Genomic DNA, 21809 nt, shown 5'->3' on the forward strand with positions numbered 1-21809 from the left:
GGGTCTCCGCGACCTGCTCCGAGTGGCTACTCACTTCTCGTGCAGCCAGCCTCCTACCGGAGCCAACACCTTCCCGGTCGCCGCGGAGGCAGGCCGATCGGCCCTCCGCCTTGAGGCCCCGCAGCCACGAACCGCGGCAGTAGGCGAGAGCGCCGCAACGCCGCTGCTGCCTTGGGGGCATCACCACAGCAACGGGAAGCAGACGCTCGGAAGAGAAGCGGGAGGGCCCAAACTTCACCAGCATTCGGCGATTCGCGCTCGGGGCGTGGGGGCGCCCCTCGGAATTCAGCTCTGTCGGGGTCGTCTGCGAGGGACGAAACATCTAGCCACCCTTTCCGTCGTGTCATTGTTTGTTTTTATAATCGGGGACAGGAACTTGGTTTTCAGCATAAATTAGAATAAAAGCAGACCAAAGACAAAAAAAAAAGTTTAGCAAAGACGAATTTCAGTCTGTATTTTTGCTTCCATTTTATCTTGAGAACTCCATCGACATGGCAAATGAGGCCAGTCAGACAGCTGTGCTTCAGAGGTGCGCTGGGGTCCCACCAGAGCTAGAAAAAATATCAAGTCACAGAATTAAGGAGTCCACTGTGGTGGTTTTACCATACTGGACAACCAAGTTCCACCACAACCGCTCTCTCACTTCCCCTCCTCAGAAGAGCAGGAGAAGAAAGTACGCTGGAAAAAAAAAAAAAAAAGGCTTACAGATTGAGATAATAATTAAAGGGAAAAGGAAAATGGGAAAAAAAAAAAAAAAAAAGCAAAGGCTGCATGGAAGCACAGAGAGAAAAAGAAATCCCTACTTCCAATCAACGAGCAGTGTTGAGCCATGTCCTGGGAAGCAGGGCCTCAATATGCATAGTGGTTGTTGGGGAGGACAGATGTCTTCATAACGAGAGCCCGTCCCTCTCTTTCCCCTTTCCCCCCTTTTGTTGCTGAGTGTTGTACCCTATGGTATGGAATATCCCCTTGGTCAGTTTAGGTCAGCTGTCCTGCTGATGTCCCCTCCCCACTTCTTGCCCACCTCCAGCCTACTGGCTTTGGGCGGGTTGGAGGAAGTCTTGGTGGGGTGCCAGCACTGCTCAGCAATAGACAAAGTGTTGGTGTGATACCAGGGCTGTTCTAGCTACCAGTGCAGAGCACAGCACTGTATGGGCCGCTGCAGGGAAAGTTAACTCCATGCCAGCCAGACCCAGTACATCCACATCATTCCATCAAGCAGAAGTAATTTAGGTCAGGGAGAGCACAGACAATGTAATTTTAGTGTTCAGAGCAGTATTTACAGGGAGGACGTCTGTTCTTAATGCCAAGGAACAGAGACGTGTATAACAGGAAGATGAGAGCTGAAATTTAGAAGACAGACAGATTTTGCGTAGAAAATGGGTGCTTTTGTGGATACTGTGAAGGATCTACAATTCACACTAACCCTCAAGGGTAGAAGGTTTTTCTTCCAACTCCCAGTATCTTTAAAAGAGACTGAGTACCTTTCTGAAAGACCTATGTCAGTTAAACTCAAGATACTGGATTCAAGGGCATCTATTTAACTTTTTCTTACCAGTGTTACGAATCAGTATGATATTCAAATCTTAAAGCTATGAAGACTCATCCATTTGAAATCCACGCCGTGATGTCTGATTCTTTGCAGAATCATGTAAACCAGTAAAATTCTCAGTATGGTCATGTTAAAAAGAATTTTCAAGCAGTCAGTTGAATGCACATTTGATACTTGTTTTGTAATGTGAGTTCTGTTGTGATCATGGTGACTGAACCACAAAACACTGTGTCCTGCATTTGGCCAACAACTTTACCAACAAAAAAAGAAGTTTCTGTAGGCCTGCCTTCTGTAACCAGGAAGTAATGGATGATCAACAGAAGAAAACTTCCATAGTGTAAATATGTGGTTAAAATGCACATAAGTAAGGAAGAAACATATCATTATGAAATTGTGCTCTCAAAGGTAAGACAGAAATATTCAGAGGTGGTAAAGATTTTCTTGTAGCCACTGAATGTGAAGTATATATCATTTTATAAAAATAATATTTATATTTTCCAGATAAATGATTTAAGAGAAATTGAATTACTGTTAAGGTACCTCAAAATAAAGAATTGCAACCACATAATCATTACAACAGAACAATTTCAGATACCTGTTTTCACATTCAATTTGTAACCTTTTTTACTTTCCTTTTTATTTATTTATTTATTTATTTTTATTAGAACTGTGCACCAAAACAATGTTTCAACACTTCCAGCTTTGAAAATTCTTATGAAATTTAATTGTTCTTAAAAGCAGTGGATCTTCTCCAGGGAAAATGCAAAAAACATTTACCTAATTTGTCTAATATTGTTTGTAAGTTTACATGGTGCATTATACACCCAAGCCCAATGTGAAACTGGTTTGAGAAGCTTTTATATTTCTTTGTTTTGTGATTCAGCAACTAAATTTTTATAATCCAGGCAATGAAAATCTTACCAAGAAAAGAAAAGATGGTGTTTGCTGAATCTTTTATTCTAATCAACAAATTTGATATGTATATAACATTTTGTATGTAACGTTAGTAATAATGTAAGATAGTTTTTGACCATAAAAGCTTCGTCTGTATCATTTTCTTTGATTTTACAATCAAACAGTAATCAATCTGTAGCAATTCAGACAAAAGATGAGAACTTGCAGAATTAATTTTAAACACATCCCTTTAGATTAGAAAATACTTTCCAAAGAGGATGCACATGCTGGTTATGCACACAAGCCTGTGCATGTTTGTGTGCCTGCCTACCTTACAAGTGAGAGGAGCAGGACAGTCCCAGTGGGCTGCCATTGCAGAAGCCATCTCTTAACACCACTCTTTGACTCTTTTCAGCTTCTATCACCAAACCAGGCAGACCAGAATGCTGGAGTATGTTTACAGAAGATACAAGACAGGTGAAAAGGAACTGGTGGGGGGCAAATGTATGAGTTTCACTCTCAGTAGCAAGAATCTTGATAGACCCATCATATATGTTATCCAATAATGATAATAATAATGATGATATTTAGAAAAAGAAGTCTTGCATCAGGGACTTTACAGTGCTGAGGGTCTTTCCTGCTCAACTATCCTGGAATATGCTCAAAACATCAATGCTTATGTGGCTTCCCCAAGATTTGTCTATGTTTGCAAGTGCACCAGCATACTAATCTAATCAGTAGAGCGATACAGTTGGTACACAGGTCCTAATGTACATTTTACAAGTATTTCAAGGCAGGTTGCTATGGTCAGGGTCTAGGTTTGTCCTTCAACTGAGTGCCCGTATCCTACTGATGACAGAGTTCATCTCTTGATTTCCTTTGAAAGACATTCAACTTTTCACATCCCATTACATTCTACGTGATAAGAAGTAAGTGGAGATGACTGAGAGATTCATTTCAAAGGGAAAATCATACTCTGGAGTTAGGACACAAGAGTTGGTTACATCGTTTGACAGGTCTCACAGTCTTTGCTAGAACTGTGTGCTGGATCTTACTGAAATCGTTAGACTTTATCAGCTGTTTTCAACAAAATTTGAATCAAGATGCGTAGATGAAGGGAGCTTATATTTTTACTGCTTCACCATCTTAATTTTGCTTAGTATCATTAATAAATAGTTAACTGTATAATAGTTAATAGTGTATTCAGCAGTTTTGGGACAAGTGTATGACAGCCTTTGTAAATCTTGCCTGCTCTTCAATATAAAGTTTTCTATATACATGCTGCCTCCAAATGTCTTCAATAGTTAATAAAAATGTTTTTTAAAAAAATGTACAATATAACGTTAGAGGCAATTGAGACCAGATACCATGTTGATGCTTCTGCTGATCCTTCCATTTTTTGTTCAATATATCAGGTGACTGTTTAAATTTCTAAAACAGTATCTGAAGGAAATAAAGCCCCTAGTAATCGATAGGCTTAGTTATATGTTTCATATTGACTGAATATATGATTATATTTTCAGCTACAATTCAAAACAGAAAACAGAAGAATTGAAACAAGAAATAAAGTATTAGCATGGAAATATTACTTAAATGTCTTCAATGGAATTTTCTTGGTAAATTTTTTTTTCTTATTTAACAACTTCAAATTAATTATTTAAAATGGTTTGAATTAAAAAAAATAATCCTTTTTTTTTTTTTTTTTTTTTTTTTTTTCCCAGGCTCTGGGTATTATGCTTTTGACATTTGGCTTGTGGCTTTTATTTGACAGAAACAATTTATTCAGTGTGTTGTGTGAGTATATATTTTTTTTTTTAATTTCAAACAATTGTAAGATACATCAACAAAAACAGTGACTTTTTTTTTTCACAAGGTGGCAGTGTTGAATTGAAATGCATAGTTTATTTATTCTGTTGTGTATATTTTCCACCATTAGATAATATGGTTATTAAAATAGGAGAAAATACAGCATGTATCTGTACATCTACAATTTATGTATGGGTACAATTTGTACAATTTATTTATCTCACTTGGTGTATGGCTTGTAGAAGAATCACTGAAATATAAATCAGCTCTATTGATCTTTTCCATATATAATTTATCAGAATGCATTTGGCCAGCATTTGGCAATATTATTTAAGTGGGTATTTGGCTGGAATAAACACCAGTTGGCACTTGTGCTCTCCGTTTTCCCAGAGCATCTATCAAATTATTTCACAGAGAAGTAAGTTTTGAGCCACATGACAATAGCTGTCCCCTTAAGGAGCTATCTTTCTTGATTCTGCCAAGGAGCCCTAGTGCACCCATCCAGTGAGGAAACTGTGAGATGAAGCATTTGAGATGGGAGCGATGAGAACACCTGCTACTTTCTATATCTATACAAAACCAAGTAAACTGGAAAGGGGAAAGTGGCCAGGCACAGAGAAGGAGGATAACAATGAATTGGAGTCAATTAAATGAAAATTCTATGTCCACACAGGATTTGTACATGTCATAATAATTTTTGGTGAACAAGAACTGTAACTAAAACTATAACATCTATAACTTTCAATTGTTCTCTGATCTCATTATGGGTAGTTCCATTTTTTCAGTAATGGAATTGCAAAAGTTTATTGTTTTTTTCTGGAGTAAGTTTTGTAAAAGGAATTGATGATGTGAATGCACTGTGTTACAGTTTCTTCAGGTGAGAACCAACCAGTGTCATGTATTTCTTTTATATTACTTGGAGCTGGAGCTCTTATTACTTTTACATCAGCCATGGGATTCCTTGGAAGTGTTCAGGAAATCAAAAGTCTACTAGTTACAGTAAGTGAAAATCAGACTCTAACTTTCTAGTAAAATATGTGAAAATGTGAGTGAAACCTGTGTGATCCTGTCTTGCTGTTTTCCAGTGTTTATATAATCGTCTGTTAGATATTTTTTGATAAAATCCTGGCTCCAAACAAATCAGAACAAATCTGATATCACTGCATGAATGTTTTCAGTGACAAAAACAATTGCATTTTGTTGAAGCAAAGATTTCTGTATTTATTAAACTAGGAGCTTTAAAATTAATTTGGTATTGAACTTACTGAGAGTAACTTTCTCTCAGTATATGCTCACATGCTGGGATGTGCTGAAGAAGTAAAGAAAAGCCTACCCCAAAATATTGCAGGTTGAAGGCACAAGTGTCTGCAGTGTGGCTATAATATCAAAAAGGACAGTATGATTAAAAAGCAGAATTTAAACAGAGCAGGAACAGCTGTTACCTCTGTAGACCTGCAGGTATACTTCATATGTCTATACGATGCATGCTTTCTAAGGGAAAGGCGTTTTCATTTCTGCAAAATTATATTTTAACTATGCATTCTTATGATCACTTTGATTACATTTTTCCCTCCTCATTTGTTTATTGTCACAATTTTTGAACAATCTCTTTTAGACTATGTGAAGGCTGAAGCAGAGAACTCAGAGAACTTTTATACTGAGTCATATGCTAAGCACTACAAGTATCAATGGGCATAGCAGTGAGAGGAATCCAGGAATCTTGTTCCTTTTGGCTATTACCCTAGACATTTACTGTTTGCCTCACAATTTATTAGATGATGATAGAGACAGAAATGTCTAATTTCTAACTTCCATGGGTTTGAAAATTAAACACTGTGGATGAGAATTTGGTCTCATTGAAAATGAATAAAATCCATGAGCTTTTTGTTTTGTTTTGCACCCTCTAGCTTAAAGGATTTCTTGCCTAAGCATGAACTTTCAGGTCTCACCATGATAATTCAAAGAGGAAATAATGAAATAAGTGTTTTCTTCAGTGGAGCACAGCTGCTTGCTGCTTACCAATATCTTTTGTTCTTCACTTCCGTGAAAGTTGTGGCTTTCTCATCAACTCCAAAACACTGAGTTGTGCTTTACTTGAAGCCTGATTTAGTCAAAAATGCAGTAACTATGATGTCATTTTCTGAGGGCTTCCAGGGGAAAAAAAAAATCTTTTATTGGAAAAACTGTGTAATAGTAATGAAGGAGCTTCTGGAATACTTTATTCACTGCTTGCTTATTCAATATTTTATTTATCCATAATCCGTAATTTATTTTTATTTTTGCTTTTTAGTATATGTGTTTTCAAGTCATGGTATTTGTCACCCAGATCACAATACCAGTGCTGGTATTTCTGAAGAAAGAAGTGGTATGTTAATAAATTGTTACATGGGATTGCAGTTAATTTCAAAATACTTTCTTGCAACTGATTATAAAAAAAAAATAATAATAGTTTTCACTGCATTCTATATCACTATTAGTTTGAACTTGAACATTCTACATGTCCACCAGGCACAGCAGAGGACTTGGAAAACAATTTGAGGAATTCAGCGTGGTTGAATAGTTGTAAAAAGGAATACATGGAAATAGCATTTCCAATTCTTCTTTTTCTGATTTTCCACAAAACATACTCTTCCTGTTCAGGAATGTAGAATCATCAGTGACAGGGACACAGGGACAGCTTTTTTATTATTACATTTTTCTATGATTTTGAGGAATGACCAAAAAAGTCCCTCTTTCCTGGACATTAGCAGACTTAGGAGAAAGTATCAGATGGCAATCTGTGTCTGCTAGTGGATAATAATGATAGTCTATTTTGCAATTGATAGTAGGAGTAACTGGTATCATGACATTTAAAGTATACTAATGAACTGTGAATACTATGAATTTTATTGTTTGAGCCTTTTTGATATCCAAGTAGAGATCTATTACATGGAATATTTACCTTTGCTTTTAACAAGAGAAAGCAATAATAAATACAAACATAGCTGCTATCACTAGTAACTGTACTTCCTTAAAACTTTGTTCAGTCATTCATTTTTCTGTAAATAGAAATTTTAGTAGTTTAAGCACTCCTCACAGTACTGAATGGAATCTGTACCAAATTCATAAGGTACATAAGGTTTCCCTATTCTGCAATTCAAAAATCTGTGGTTTGAGAAAAACCCCATGACACTGGTCTCATAAACTTTATAAGCTTCTCTAAATCCCACTGCTGTTCAGCACAGCACAAATAAATTAGTTTTTCTCCATCAAAGTGAATATGTATAATCAAGATTTCTTTATTAAATGTTAATTTATAATGATAGAGTCCTCCCAGATTTATATTGTATTTTTATATATTGAAAGATTTGAACTGTCAGGAATGATGCAGTCTGGAGTGAGTTATTTGTGCTAGGAAAATTGGTTGAAAGATTGCAGTTAAATTTATTTTACATCAACTGTAATGTCACTAGATCTCAACCATAATTAAAGTGCTGCTGAAGTATAATAAATGATAGTAACATCATCATTCACTGTGCCAGTGTCCTGGTTTCAGGTAGGACAGAGTTAATTTTCCTCCTATTAGCTGGCAGGGTGCTATGTTTTGGATTAGAATGAGAAGAGCGCTGATAACATGCTGATGTCTTAATTGTTGTAGAGCAGTGCTTACACCAAGCCAAGGACTTTTCAGCCTCTCTCTGTCCTGCTAGCGAGCAGGCTAGGGATGCAGCAGGAGCTGGGAGGGGACAGACCCAGGACAGCTGACCCAAACTGGCCACAGGGGTATTCCATACCATCTGATGTCATGCTGAACAATATATAGGGGTGGCTAGCCGGGGTGGAGGGGGGGCCGGCTGCTCGGGGATAGGCTGGGCATCGGTCAACGGGTGGTGAGCAATTGCATTGTGCATCACTTATTTCGTACACATTATTACTATTAATACTATTATTATTATTATTATTATTATTATTATTATTATTATTGTTATTATTTTCCCTGTCTTAATAAACTGTCTTTATCTCAACTCACAGACTTCACTTTCCCGTTTCTCTCCCCCATCCCGGAGAGGGAGGGGGGAGGGTGAGCGAACGGCTGTGTGGTGTTTGGCTGCCAGCCGGGCTAAACCACAACAGCCAGCTTTTAAACTTTGTTGATAAATGGCTGTGTCAACTGGAATGAATTGGAGAAGCCTTTTGTTGTTGTTGTTGTTATTTCGTTTTGTAATCAAACCTTTCAATGGTCTAGGAGTTCTCACATGCATCTATTCCCTGCTACACTCTATATAATCACACTCTTTGTGATCAGCTTATCTACTTCAATGACCGTTGAAGGTATATTTTAACAGTCTGTACAAAGATTCCTGATCTAGGGCCAACATGAGCTACTAACTCCCCTACCTCAAAGCAATACGTATCCAGGGTTTGCATCACATTACGTATCAAATCCATTTTTTCCCCCTGCTTATTATTATGTGGAACTGTGCTTATTAACAAATATGATAGGCAATATTTACTATTTCAGTACAGCTAATGTGCATCTAAACTATGTTCCCTGGCTTTTCTGACTCCATTTGGGCTAGTTGCCTTGCGTCTGCCTGCACTGTGTATGTGCTTTGGGTCACCTCATTTTTCTTCCCCTTCTGCTTTCAACTTTACTATTAGTCCAATGGCTATGACATGTCTTAGATCATATTTAGCAAATTGGCTGAAATGATACTGCTTGCAAGTGACCATGAAGAAATCTGAATATAAATAAAAGATCAAGGATTATACTGTCCATCCACACTCATCAATATGCATGTACCAAATGCTATAAATATTTATGAACAGGTCCATCATCAGTGGAACAACAGAATTGATGAAGTTATTTCTGAATATGGGAATAAGAGTCTGGTTGAGAAGGAACTCGAGTGGAACATTCTGAATGCTGTGCAGCACAATGTAAGGAGAAAAAAACAAACAAACAAAAAAACCCCACATAGATAAAATATCACCAATCAGAATTTACTTAACAACTATAATAAATACACACCTTTAATAAAGGATTACTTTTTCAGGATCTGCTGCTAATATGTGGTGGGGGTTGGAAGAGGGTGCAGATTTCTTGCTGTTACAGTAGCATGGATGATATTAGGCATTTGTCAGTCTGTCAGTGTATGTAGGAGCAGAAGCAGTTCTGGTCACTGAACTTTACAGCAGCTGAAGAAGAGTATGAGTTTCCTAATATCTTTGGCAGTGTGTGATAACATAAAACACTTGGTCTGTTTATGTCTGAAGGCTGACCTGAACCATTGGCAAGTAACAATGCTATGAGGTCAAAGCAGAGCTCCTACTGCAACTCTTCCTTTCAGTGAGCCTTTCAGAAATAATGCTTAAAGCCTCAAATTAGCTTGCAAATCAATACTTTCAGCACACACATTTAATTGTTAATCATATCATTTCTGTGGCCTGGCAGCATGTAATTTGGTTCCTTTTTCAGAAGAAGTCCTTTAAAGCATTTTTATGGGATCAATTATTTCTGAAGTTGTTAACAAAGTTTTTGACCAGCGGGCTACTACTCTCTCATCAAATTAATCCTGAACCACGAGCTTCTAGTTACAAACACTACAGCTTTACATTTTAGTATGGTTTAATACATTTTTATAGATCAGCTGTGAGTCCCTTAATATGACTTCCCGTAGAGGTGAGTTACATGGTTCTTGACAAATGTTGAATATAATTTATGATTCCAGATAACTGACAAAGCACGTATGTCTAGACTCAAGATTATAAATGCATTTGTAATGTATATTTAAAATCTGTTCTTTGAAAATTAAGTCTTCTCTCATTGGATTCATGATTTCTGTAGTGATTAATGGCCACCTCATTATGTCAGTGGTACAGTTGGACTATATTCTGGCTCATACTTGAGTTCAGCTTCATAGAGTTGTTATGGGCTCACAGATTTCAGCAAGGCTACATACCCTTGTAAGTACTTGGTGGGCTTGTTTATATTTTGGCAGTTCTCAGAGTCCTGTAGATATTTCACCGTTGATGTCTAAGCCAAATAAAATGATAACAAATCTGCCAAGATGAAGATGAACTGTAATCACGCTTTTGAATGAAATACTGCCTTCCCCAGGTCATGTGTTACTTATTTCCAGCATGAGAAAAAAAAAAAAAAGCTTCAGAATATTATTAGAGAACTAAATTTTAACTTATTCTTCGTAAAATATGAAGTACCGGTTAAGCTGCTGATTTTTTAAACTGAAATTGTAGGGTGATTTTTTAAACTAAAACTTTTATATAAAATGACAGTTCTAGCTAAATTATCTTTTTTTTTTTTTTTCAAAATTTAAATGTAGAATATTCTGGACTGACTCTTCAAAACACTACAAGGAGATATTTTTCTTCAGCAGTCTCCTGTGCTGAAAATTACACTGTCAGTCCTCTCATGGTTGCAGAATGAATGAGAGTTGAGTTGGACTCAGTGATCCTTGTGGGTCTCTTCCAACTTGGATTATTGTATGTATGACAGAATTTTCATTAAAAAACAAAACAAACAAAAGCACAAACAAACAACAACAAAACAACACAGAAGTTTCTGAAGTTTCATCCTGATTCAGAATGAAAAATTGCCGGAATTTCCTACATGGCAAGAATTCTGTTCTCCAAGCTATTTTACAGTTTGATCTGCTTTGGTTTAGTTTTACTGATATTGTGTCATATTCTTGGGAAGTGTTAGCTGACACTTTTGAACAGCGCACAGTATATGTTTAGTGTTTAATATCTGAGCTGTATTTTCACGAGAGAAATTCCTACAAAAATACAGATTAGAAAAGGGAGACTTTCTAAAGATCTCCTCTTGCTAAGAACAAAGGATTTTTGCAAATCCTTTCATTTCTGTAAATGACCTGAGAAGGGAGAAAGGAATAATGAAAAGCATTTCAAATTCTAGTCCTTATTTAGGTTCCTAGGTCAGAGTAAAACAGTGTTTTGTTTTTTTTTTTTTTTTTAATTTTAATTTTAATTTTTTTAATGTGTTTTATATGTCTGTATTTATTGAATTCATCGTGGAACATCATTCATTATGTTTTTCCAATAACATAGTTTTCTTTCTTCTTTTGCTGTACTTAACAGTGAGCTTTCCCTTACTATACTTAATGCTTACACACAATTTCTGCACTGAAATTACCTGTGAACATTGTAAACTGCAGAGTTTGCAAAAGTTAAGGGTAATTGTTAAAATTTAATATTTCCATTTTTTTTCTATTTACATGTATACTAGAATCATTTTAGTGTCTAAAAGAATGTTCTTTTCAAACCTGTATTTTAAGAACCTACCCTTCTTAAGCTTCCAGATATCCAGTGCATGTCTTTGCAAATTATATGTACACGAGATTGAATTATGCTTTGCAGAAGCCTCTCTCTACTTAATATAGAGGAAAAATATCTATCTAATTTAATCAACTAAATCAAATATGGCACTGGTTGGGGTGAAAGTTCCTCTATGTGAAGGAATGCAGGAACTTTATAGGTACTGGAATTACAAGTAATAGGACTTATATTCTAGATGGAATGCTGTGGAAGATATGATGTCACACAGTGGGAAAAGAATAAAAACAAGGAAAGTAGTACTCAGATCCCATGTTCATGCACCAAGTCTAGTCTGAAGGAATGGTTTTGCGATGTCCCAAGGAATTCAACATACAGTATGGTAAGAAATACAAAAACAAAAACAAAAACAAAAACAAAAACAAAAACAAAAACTTGTCTTGAAGAATATAAATTTTGCTACTAGATGGACTTCGGAAAAAAATATTCAAAACACTTTTTCCAAATATGAAAATATTAGTAATGTTCATTAGTTTGTCACTTGTCACTGAAACCTTTTTTTTTCTTTTTTTTTTTTTACTCATTAGGTGTCAGTCATGTAGGCAATTTTATATTAAGGATACTTTAAGAAAACAGAAGTTGTGAATATCAGAGAATCAGTATCAGTGATATTTACTAAGGGTTTATGAAGTAGTAAGCATCCTGGCATTCAAAAATCAATGCTGTACAAGTCAATAATGATAATGGAAAGTGACAATATATAAAAAGTACATAGCGCCTCTTCCACTCGTAATTATTATTCATTATTTATAGAATGACAGCAATTACTTCACCTGTTTGCATTATTTGTTTCCAAAGCATCTTCAGTACACAGTAAGAGAAATGAGCAAGACATTGAAATATGAGACGTGTTGCCCAAGACCAGTTCATGTCAGCATTTACATGTCCTAATACAAAGGGACCAATTTGCATAGGATGGTCAGATATTATCACCTGATAAGAGAAATGTGGAGCAAGAAGCATACTCTTGTAAAAGCTCTCCAATATTAATAGGACTGTCCAATGGAAACACGAATTCAATGGGCAGTTCAGGACTGTAATTAATAGAAAGCATGTTGCCAAATGACATCTCTTCTCTTCCTTCACTCATCAGTTTGTAATTTTGTAATTTTGACTGTTCTTTGTCATTAAAAGATCATTTCAAGGTATAGGGTGTAGGAACCATTAATAATAATAATAATAATAATTATTATTATTATTAGTGCTGTTATTATTATTATTATTTTATTATATTTATAAGAAAAGTTTTATTATATTTATATAATATATTTTATGCTATATAATAATTTATAAGTTCTTAAAATAAACAACATAATAAGCATAGACTGTAATCTGCAAAATTTGCATCAGGATGCAAAAGGTTCCTGAAAACTTGAACATATTCTTTCATTTATTTGTAAAGTAATCTCTTAGTTATACAAAAAAAAAAAAAAAATCCCCTTTTATTAAGTCATTTCCATACATAATTATCAGATTTACTTCAGAACAACCTGCTTAGTTTAGATCATTTAAAAAACTTTATAGCTATCTCTGCAGTATACATTACTATTTTATTTGATTTCTGGCAAGTAAATATCAGAACTCATCATAACCTGCAGAAAGTTTTATGCCATATATTCTAACAGCATGTTCTTATAAATATGCAATGGGAATTCAAACGTCGAAGTGATTTTTCCTGAAATCTGTTCTTACTTAGGGATGTGAAGAATATTTAGACACATGGTTTGAAAATAATGTTTTGACCTTAACTGGAATTAATATCAGCCTGCTAATTACACAGGTAAGATTATTTTTAAGCAAAAAAAAAAAAAAAGAAATCAGAAAATATTGAAATTCTACTGGGGGTAAAAATCAGTTCAGTGCCAGTTGGCTTTGGCATGCTGTCTGAAATTTTGTAAAGCTTTCCATCAATTTTAATTAGAAATAAGATCTAGCACTGTTTATTGACACCCCACTCCCCCCAGCTCTCATATTCAAGCACCATCACGGATGGAGGTGTCCAAAGTTTGTTGAATGAAATGTTCGACCTGGCTTGTGAAAACAAACTGCTTTGCAAAGACAGGAAACGGTTAAGAGAATAAAAATTCTGTGGAACGAAAGACCTCTTTTTTTCTGTACTTGGACAGAGCCTAGTCCTTGAATGTGCTAAAACAAGCAGTACAAAATCATGAAACCCCTCTCCCCACATATCAATGGGAAAATTTTATTGGGTAAAAAGGAATAATGGTAACAAAAATTTCTTCATTCCACAGACACCCTGAAGGCTCAATGCCATCAAGCAGGTAGAAGGAAGTTTTGATAGTATCTAAAATCTTGGGGTTGAAAATGAGATTAGTTAATTTTTACTCAAAGAATTGAAAGTATAGCTATTTTACCTCTTCCATATGTAGTACCCTCATACAGAGGTGGATAGTAAAAGCATTCTATAGAGTGGACCAGATCAGTGATGAAAATATTTGTTACACACAATCACATAATCCTCATTAGCACAGTATATGAGTATCTCATGATCTTCAATGTACAGTTCAATTTAAAACACTTTCTTGTCAGGTTGGAAAGAACTGTTATGCCAATTCAAGAGGATAATGCTAAGATTCATAGGATACTGAAACATTTAACTAAATTATGTGCCACTTGAATAGATACCAAGATAGTTCTGTGATGTGGGCCTAATTGACTTTCTCAAGGCCACATAGCAAGTCTGTTCTTGCGCGGAGAATCTGGCTTGTGTCTTCAGGCCCATGTCCTGATTATTCCCCTTTATATCCTTCTGCATTGTCATTCATAGGAGCCAGGTCAACAGTCAGATTGACTCAGTCATGAACAAACATCAACACTTTCTTTGTTATTTTTAATTCATCCTTTCTCCTTTTTTAGATATTTATGATCAAGCTAACCATGCAGCTATTAAGAAACATCAGAAAGAATAATATTTGGCCAGATGAATGATGAACCCTCCTGGGCATTGCTGTAGTGCAAGAAGATCTGATTCATGCCTGTGACATCAACAAAATTACTTCCACTAAAATGTCCATTGGGCTGTATGTATTGTAATCAATAGTATATTAACATTTGGGCTATAATGTGTTTGTTTATTGTTCATAGTTATAACAGTATGCTACGAAAGTCTGTGGCAGCATGCCATGTACTAGGTGGTGGTTAAAACTTCCTGAAAAACTGAATATTAGTTTTCTGAGTCTCCAGAATATCATTGAGAGTGTTATAAATAGTACTGTATAGTATACTGCACCTTGAAACAGAAGGATTCAGTCAAGAAACATACTTAATAAGTCTTGCTGATGTTCCTTTAGGCCTTTACTTTTTCTTCTGATCCATCTTTATTTTGTTGTGGGCTCTTGTGCAATTTAATTTCTGGGAATTTCACTGAGTCATATATATTTGACCCTTACTAGTTCTTTTCCAAGAAGTGTTGTAGTAGGAATCGTTCCTTCCTGCTGAATAGCTCTTACCATTCATTTAATCAAATGGCTTCTGTGGCTTAGGTGGAGTAAGCTTGAAACCCTAAAACACTTTTTATCATCTGAGCAGTTAGGTGACCTAGAATATCCTGAGGAAAACTGATGGAAGCATATTACAAGTGTAGGTAATAGCATGGTTAATTATTGTTGGCCATTTTAACAATCAATTTTCCAATGCTTATTAATTTGTTAAGTTTTATTAAGTTAGTCTAAAAAATTTCCATGCCAAGAGTCTGCCACAGACTGAAATTCTTATTTAGAGAACTTAAAATAAAAGTGTCAGTTCAGAGATGAAGAATGTGCTTGGAACTGCATTTGAATTTCAAACTTGTATCTTTTTTTCTGCCACCAGTAAAAATCTAAGAAACAGAGTGATGAAGTCTCTCAGTCTGTCATGCCAATCTTCAGTTTATCAGTTTAAGAACGGCAGCTATCTGTTATCTTTAAGTCTGTAATGGATAAAGAGTTTTTAAATGTATTACTGATGTAATTCAGTCTGAGAATACAATCTGAGGAGGATTTTAAATAATAACCAATAAATTAATAAAAATAGTTGTTTTTTTTTCAGTAATCTTCATTTTGCAACTTACAGATTATTTCAGAAAACTGGGATCAAAAATTTGAATTTTAGTTCATAAGTATAAATCTAAAATATAAAAATAAACTGAGTTCATTGTAACAAACAATACATTTAAAAATCCCAATAACCTGGTAAAATAGCAGAAGCTACTTTTTCATTGGTAAGTAGACCCATTACCTTGAATAGTTCTGTGATACAGAGCAGGATAATAATAGCAATTTTTCACTTATTTTTTCCATACATCCAATGTTCAACATGAAAACAAAACACATAATTGTGAGAAACAAAGTTGTGTCTTTGCAATAGAAGGTGTTTTTGCAGTGTAAAATTCCACTAACCTTGCATATTCAAAAGTGATTGTGCATGCAAGACAGTAGCATAGCAGTGGGGAGTATGTCAAGAAGAAGGTCCCACTGCCCCAAAATAAGGAAGATAGCTAAGAAAAACAGGACAAGCAGTGTGAGATCAGTGAAAACAAAAATCACGGGCCGTCTAGTCATGAGGGAAGAAGGAAAAAAAAAAAAAAAAGAAAACAGAAAAGGAGAACTTAACGGTTGGTCAAATAAAATTGTACATATATGGTATAGAAGTGCGTCAAGTACGTTGTGAACCTGTAGTACTCAGCCAATGAGGAAACGGGAGAAATCAGATGTCGGGTAATAGGGAATATAGGGTTATGATAAACTTTTACTGTGTGCTCCTGCTTACAGGACGCCTGCCATTGCAATCATGAATAAAATAGCTTCACAGAAGATCCTGTCTGAAGAAAATTATTGAGATTTTTCTCACAATTTGGGGGCTCATCCAGGATCTTGTTGCATACCCGAGAGTTCTTGCCACCGCAGACAGGAAGGTGCACCCTGCTGATTTCAGCGGTCCTGTCGGGGGTGGTGGGTTCTCTTGCTATGGCTGACAAAGGACTGAGACTGTTAATCTGAAGACAGGCTCTGTGAAGCACTGGGGAGAAGGGAGGCCACCGCAGACATGGCACAGACACACTACAGACACAAGGCAGACACAGTACAGGCACAGGGATAACTGCTGATAACCCAGACGGGGAATTCTGTGCATGGACCGAGGTAAGGGAAACTTTACCATATACTGCCTCAGGGTGAGTTCGGGTAGACTCTTGCGTGGAGTGTGAATGAGATGCACTTTTAGTGTGAAGCAAGTGTGGAGTCCCAGTCTGTGGTTCCGTAGTCTCGCAAGGGGTGCGGCCAGAGATGGATGAAGAGAAAGATAGAAGGGCGAAAGAGAGTCTCGGGGGTTTGGGCCCTTGGGTGTATGGTACTCCAAGCACGGTAAGTGCTCGGCAGTACACCCCACCTCTGTCTTAATCCTAGGTGAAGGAGTGTGGTACCCTGTGGGTGGTAAAGTCCACAGCAGCATGTCAGGAAGAGATGGGGATTAAGGGTTCCAAGAGTCAGCAGGGTGGGGGTGGAGACCCCGGGATTGTGCCTAAAGATAGTCCTTTGGGGAGAATGATGAGGAATTGGAAAAACAACACAGAAACTAGGGAAAAAGATTTAAAAAATATATAATAAATGGTTAGATATTGTGTAATTGTCTGGCCTAAAAAGCCAATAAAAGCAACTTCAGTACTTTGGCCAAAATATGGGTCTGATGAAAATTCAGGCTTTAAATTTATATGTAAACAATAAGACTCCTTTTTTGGAGGAGGAATCAAGTTATGCTCCATATAATCCTAATATTGCACCAGAGGCAGCAGCAGCTGCTCCAGGAGGGGAGACAGAGTGCAACTGACGCTGTCCCTGGAGAAAGAGTGCACTCTAGGCTCTGGCAAGAATTAGAACAATGTAGAAGAGATATTGATAATTTCACCTTACCTGATAATAACAGTACTAGCACTAACTGTGTATCCTCTTAGGGAGGTTCAAGTGGGACAACAAGGACAAATACGTTATGTGAACTCCCCCCTTACCAGCAGAGAGGTTAGGAGTTTTAAGGAGGTTTTTTTTTTTTTTTGTTTAAGAAACAAAGTCCTTAACTGAGGACTCTATAAGACTAGCAGAACAGTCAAATCCATTTATAATGCCTAATTTGTATTACGGGGGAAGGGGGAGGGGGGGGGGCAATGTCAGTCTTGAGTATATTATTCACTGGAGAAGAATGTTTAGGAGGGGAATGATTCGGCAGGCAGCTATGCAAGAATGGGAAAGAACTAACACCCCCAAATCCCCCACCCCCCCTCCGGACCAAGAGTAATTCCAATAGAGCAGAAATATCTGCTTATTCAACTGGGTAATAACAACCCACAACACAGAAATCATATGAGAGACTTGGGGTCAGAATGGGAAAGTACTCGGGGATGAATCCTGAGAACCCAGTACCCCAAGGGCTCTTAAAAGTTCATTTTGTGATTAAAGCTTGGCCAGATAAACAGAAAAAGCTCCAGAAGCATCCAGAGGATGGAGTGAACAGTGTAGGTAGTATGAAGATGTATGCCAGGAGGGGAGATGAGAAGGAAAAGTAGAGAGTGAAACAAACAGTATTCACAGTGCACTGGGTAGTGAGGCAGAGGGCTGGAGATAGAGGGACTTTCAGGAGGAGTTGGGCCCAGGATGGAAATGAGAGGAAGAGAGACGAAGAAATGGCAGGCAAGGAAAGCTGCCTGTGTTGTAACCTAAATCCTAGCAGGAACAGGCTTTGAGAACATGTTTTAAGTGTAGCCAGGCCAGCCACTTCAAATAGGAGTATCTGGAGTGGAAGAAGGAGGAGAGATTGCTGTTACACATTCAGAACAGGGAAGTCGGGGCTTCTTAGAAAGCTAGTCCCACTGAGAGCCCCTGATAAATGAAAAAGTGTACCTCAGGGGTTGAGATAAGGATATGGGGATCACTTTACAATTATCATTGCGGGCAAAACAGACTTAGCATAGGAAGATTAGTAAAATTTACTACCTATTGCTGATGGGCTGGAGCGGTGAGAAACTCTTCCACCTCTTCCCTGCCCTGAGTGGCACAGGGGGCTGGGAGTGGGGGCTGCCATCAGTCCGTGGTGCTTTGTTTCCACTGCTCCTTCACGGTCACTCTCTCCTCTGCTCTGGTGTGGGGTCCCTCCTGCGGGGTGCTGACCTTCCTGAGCTGGTCCTGTGTGGGTTTCTCCACAGGCAGCGGCTCTTTGACTTGCATCAAAACAGTATCATCAATACACTCCAGAAATCTGGATTGCTAGCACCAAACCATATTGCCCTTCACACAGACATCCGGTGGTTAGAATTCCCCTGAGTGCAGAGGACAGCAATCATGAGGCTTCCTCCAGTTACAGAAAGACTTTGTGGACTTCACCTTCTTGGTCCGGAAGCCTCTGGTAGATACCTACTATGACATCACCTGTTTTAGTGTGCCCTTTGATCCTTACCAATCATCTTTTGAATGGCAAAGATCTCTGCATTCTTCCTGAGATATCAAGTCAAGTTCGTAGCAGGGTGCCTCCTTCCCTCCAAGAGCTACATTTTCAGAAATACAGAATACTTCAGCAAATGTGAAATGGCATCTGCAGATGTACAAATACTTATATTCAGTCCACATACGATGTTTCTTCACTAGTACAGTGAATTCCATCCAGATCTAATAAACACCTATTCACATTTCACTGGTTTGTTACACTTTTAAAAGTTACTCATGCAAACCTTCCCTCCACACCCCCCAAGGATTATCTGGGTAAATTCAGCCAAGCAAAAGCTGAAAAATAAAGTCACCTGTGGAATCTGAAATTGTTCCTAATGTATCTGTGTTATAAAATGGTTGTGCATGAAGATAATATGTAAAATAAATAAAAAGAAGATAATTGTGCATGAAGATGATATGTAAAATTGGCCATACCGCCACAGATGCTGTTAGTGCTTACAAGAATAATTATAGAAATATCATTATTAATACATCATCTGGTAAAGAATGTTGGAAAGAGCGGAGGATAAAATCTATAGGATAGAAAGATTTTTGTTCTTTTTTAAAATGTTTTGAGATAAGAAAATGGAAACAAGTATTTGTTTTATCTGCTAATTTGTGCAATGCTGATAGGTGGACACTAGAGGACACAGGAAGCTAAAAGATTATACAGAGCATAGAAAAATAAATACAAGATTCACATAATGCCATAATGTACATACCTTATTCGTAGTCCACACTTTAAAATACATTGAATAAGTCAGAAGGTTAGAACCATGTGACACTGCACTTTTAGAGAAAAGCACGTTCAGAGACAGTATGCTTCACAGGACTGCGTCACAGCAAATGAATCACTGCAGCTGTTGCTGTTAAAGTTCAGAAATGTAATGGGTGAATGTAGTTCAGATAATTCAGAAGTTGTATCACCAAAATAAGTCCCTAAAGGTGGGAGAGTGAAGAGGGAAATCATAACTACATAATTTTCCTGTACAAGTCAGTAAATAGAGGAAACACAGACTATGGTTGCTCTTTCATGTGGCATAAAAGCTCTCTACTGCTAAAGAGACTATCTTGCTGTCTTCAAATTCTTTGCCTTGTTTCCATCCCTGCATTTGCACTGGCTTTGAATTTTAGTTCTGTCTGTCTGTACATAAAGTGCTCTAACCCTTATGCAAAAAAAATAATCTCCCTCTTTCTTTCTCTGTATCTGCCCCACAATGCTAGATGAACAATGCTTCAGCTTCAGTAAAAAGCACTGAGTGCTCTCACTCACAATGCCTAGGATGCTGTCTTGAGATTTGTGGGCTCAAGCTCCTTGAGGAGAACAAACCTGAAAACTTGTTTTTCATCCCTCTGTAATGGATGTTTTTATGGATGGGTATCCAGTTATTAGACCACTATAGAAGATAAAGATCTGGATTCGCTGTCAGTATTACATCAAACAAAGTTAGTCATAGGAGCAGTAATAGTCATACTCATAGACAAAAAGTGACCAATTTTTCTGGGATTCTCTTGGGGTCTTAGAGATAGGTCTGGATACATCCTGTATTGCTCAGTTTGAACTTGAATTTTCATAGAGACAGAGGTACAAGCTAGATGCTGGGTACTAATGAAGCAGGAGCTTTAAAATTGTGTGGTGACTGAAGTTAGGCTCTCCCCAGAATTCTGGATGAGGTAAGGAGGCACAAATGACAAATGTGCCTACATGACTAAGCAATCCTAGAAAACCAGTGGTGTGAATTCCATGTGGTTATATTGATTTCATATTCTGAAAACAAATAAACAAAAACTATTTTGTTTCCACTTATCACCATACTGCTCAGCTCCCGAGGGAACAGAATATGCAGTTCCAATAGGACATTTCTAATTAGTGTTTGGTACTTATCCAAAGCTTATTTAAGTCAGCATCAGTTCCGTGAATGTCATGTCTGTGTTCTGAATGGGAAGCTATTGTAACCCTGTAGATAAAGCTACTCCAGTACTAAAGTCTTGGGGAACAGGTCCAGATATTTTAAACACTAGTTTAGACTAGAACAACTGTGATAATTTAAGGTATGACCTCCAAGAATTTGAACATCGAAGTTCAAAAGAACAAAACAGATCAAAAATATAATTTCTCTAGAATGAAAAGCTTTTTGTAATGTAAAAGTGAAACCACTTCTTAATAGAAGAATACTAACTGTTAAAACACTGTCATCCATTAACAAACAAAATAGGAACACCTAGCATGAAAATATAAATGAAAAAAAGTTGTCAATATATTTTTTATAGTGAGCCAGTCTCTAGCTCTTTGAATAATCACTAACCAAGCTCCTGTTCTCCATTCTTGCAAAATATTTAGAATTTCAAAAAGAGTACAGTAAATAATATTCTTTTTGCTTTAACAGAGGTAGTGGCATTAACATATGATCCCAGCTCTCTAATGATATTTCAGAATGAAAAGTGACCCTTCTTTCTTTAAAGGACATTCTTAAGCCTCAATTATGCTAAATACACACACAGACAGTCCTGCACCATGCTTTGATCACAGAAGTTACAGAATTTGTCCCTTGTGACAATAAGATGATTAAAATGATCTGTACATTTCATATTTTGTTAATATATTTATATATATATATAAATCTTCCCAACTAGATTCCCATCATGTGTTTTCCCTTGGAAGTAATACATGTTTATATTTTCCCAATCCAAACTTTTTTTTTTTTAACTTATATTTTTTAATATTGTCCTATATA

At 36.8% G+C, this 21809-nt stretch overlaps 1 protein-coding gene across 1 annotated transcript; it reads left to right on the plus strand.

Annotated features, from left to right (window-relative positions):
• The first annotated feature begins 2899 nt into the window (after positions 1-2899).
• On the plus strand, positions 2900-14559 carry TSPAN19 (tetraspanin 19). The gene is made up of 9 exons (XM_035551753.2): positions 2900-2923; positions 3970-4062; positions 4168-4240; positions 5121-5251; positions 6543-6617; positions 9062-9172; positions 11784-11927; positions 13302-13385; positions 14483-14559. The coding sequence occupies exons 1-9, from the start codon at positions 2900-2902 to the stop codon at positions 14552-14554; spliced, it is 807 nt and encodes a 268-aa protein (XP_035407646.1). The 3' UTR covers positions 14555-14559.
• The last annotated feature ends 7250 nt before the right edge of the window (positions 14560-21809 follow it).

This window comes from Cygnus atratus, chromosome 1 (assembly GCF_013377495.2).
Source record: "Cygnus atratus isolate AKBS03 ecotype Queensland, Australia chromosome 1, CAtr_DNAZoo_HiC_assembly, whole genome shotgun sequence".
NCBI classification, from domain to species: domain Eukaryota; kingdom Metazoa; phylum Chordata; class Aves; order Anseriformes; family Anatidae; genus Cygnus; species Cygnus atratus.

Bases quoted from the DNA above. Each gene is read 5' to 3' on its own strand.
- TSPAN19 (XM_035551753.2), top strand. From the start codon at position 2,900: ATGTTTACAGAAGATACAAGACAG. The intron at 4,063-4,167 runs GTAAATTTTTTT...TTTTTTTCCCAG, and splicing joins TCTTCAATGGAATTTTCTTG to GCTCTGGGTATTATGCTTTT. The intron at 5,252-6,542 runs GTAAGTGAAAAT...TTTGCTTTTTAG, and splicing joins TCAAAAGTCTACTAGTTACA to TATATGTGTTTTCAAGTCAT.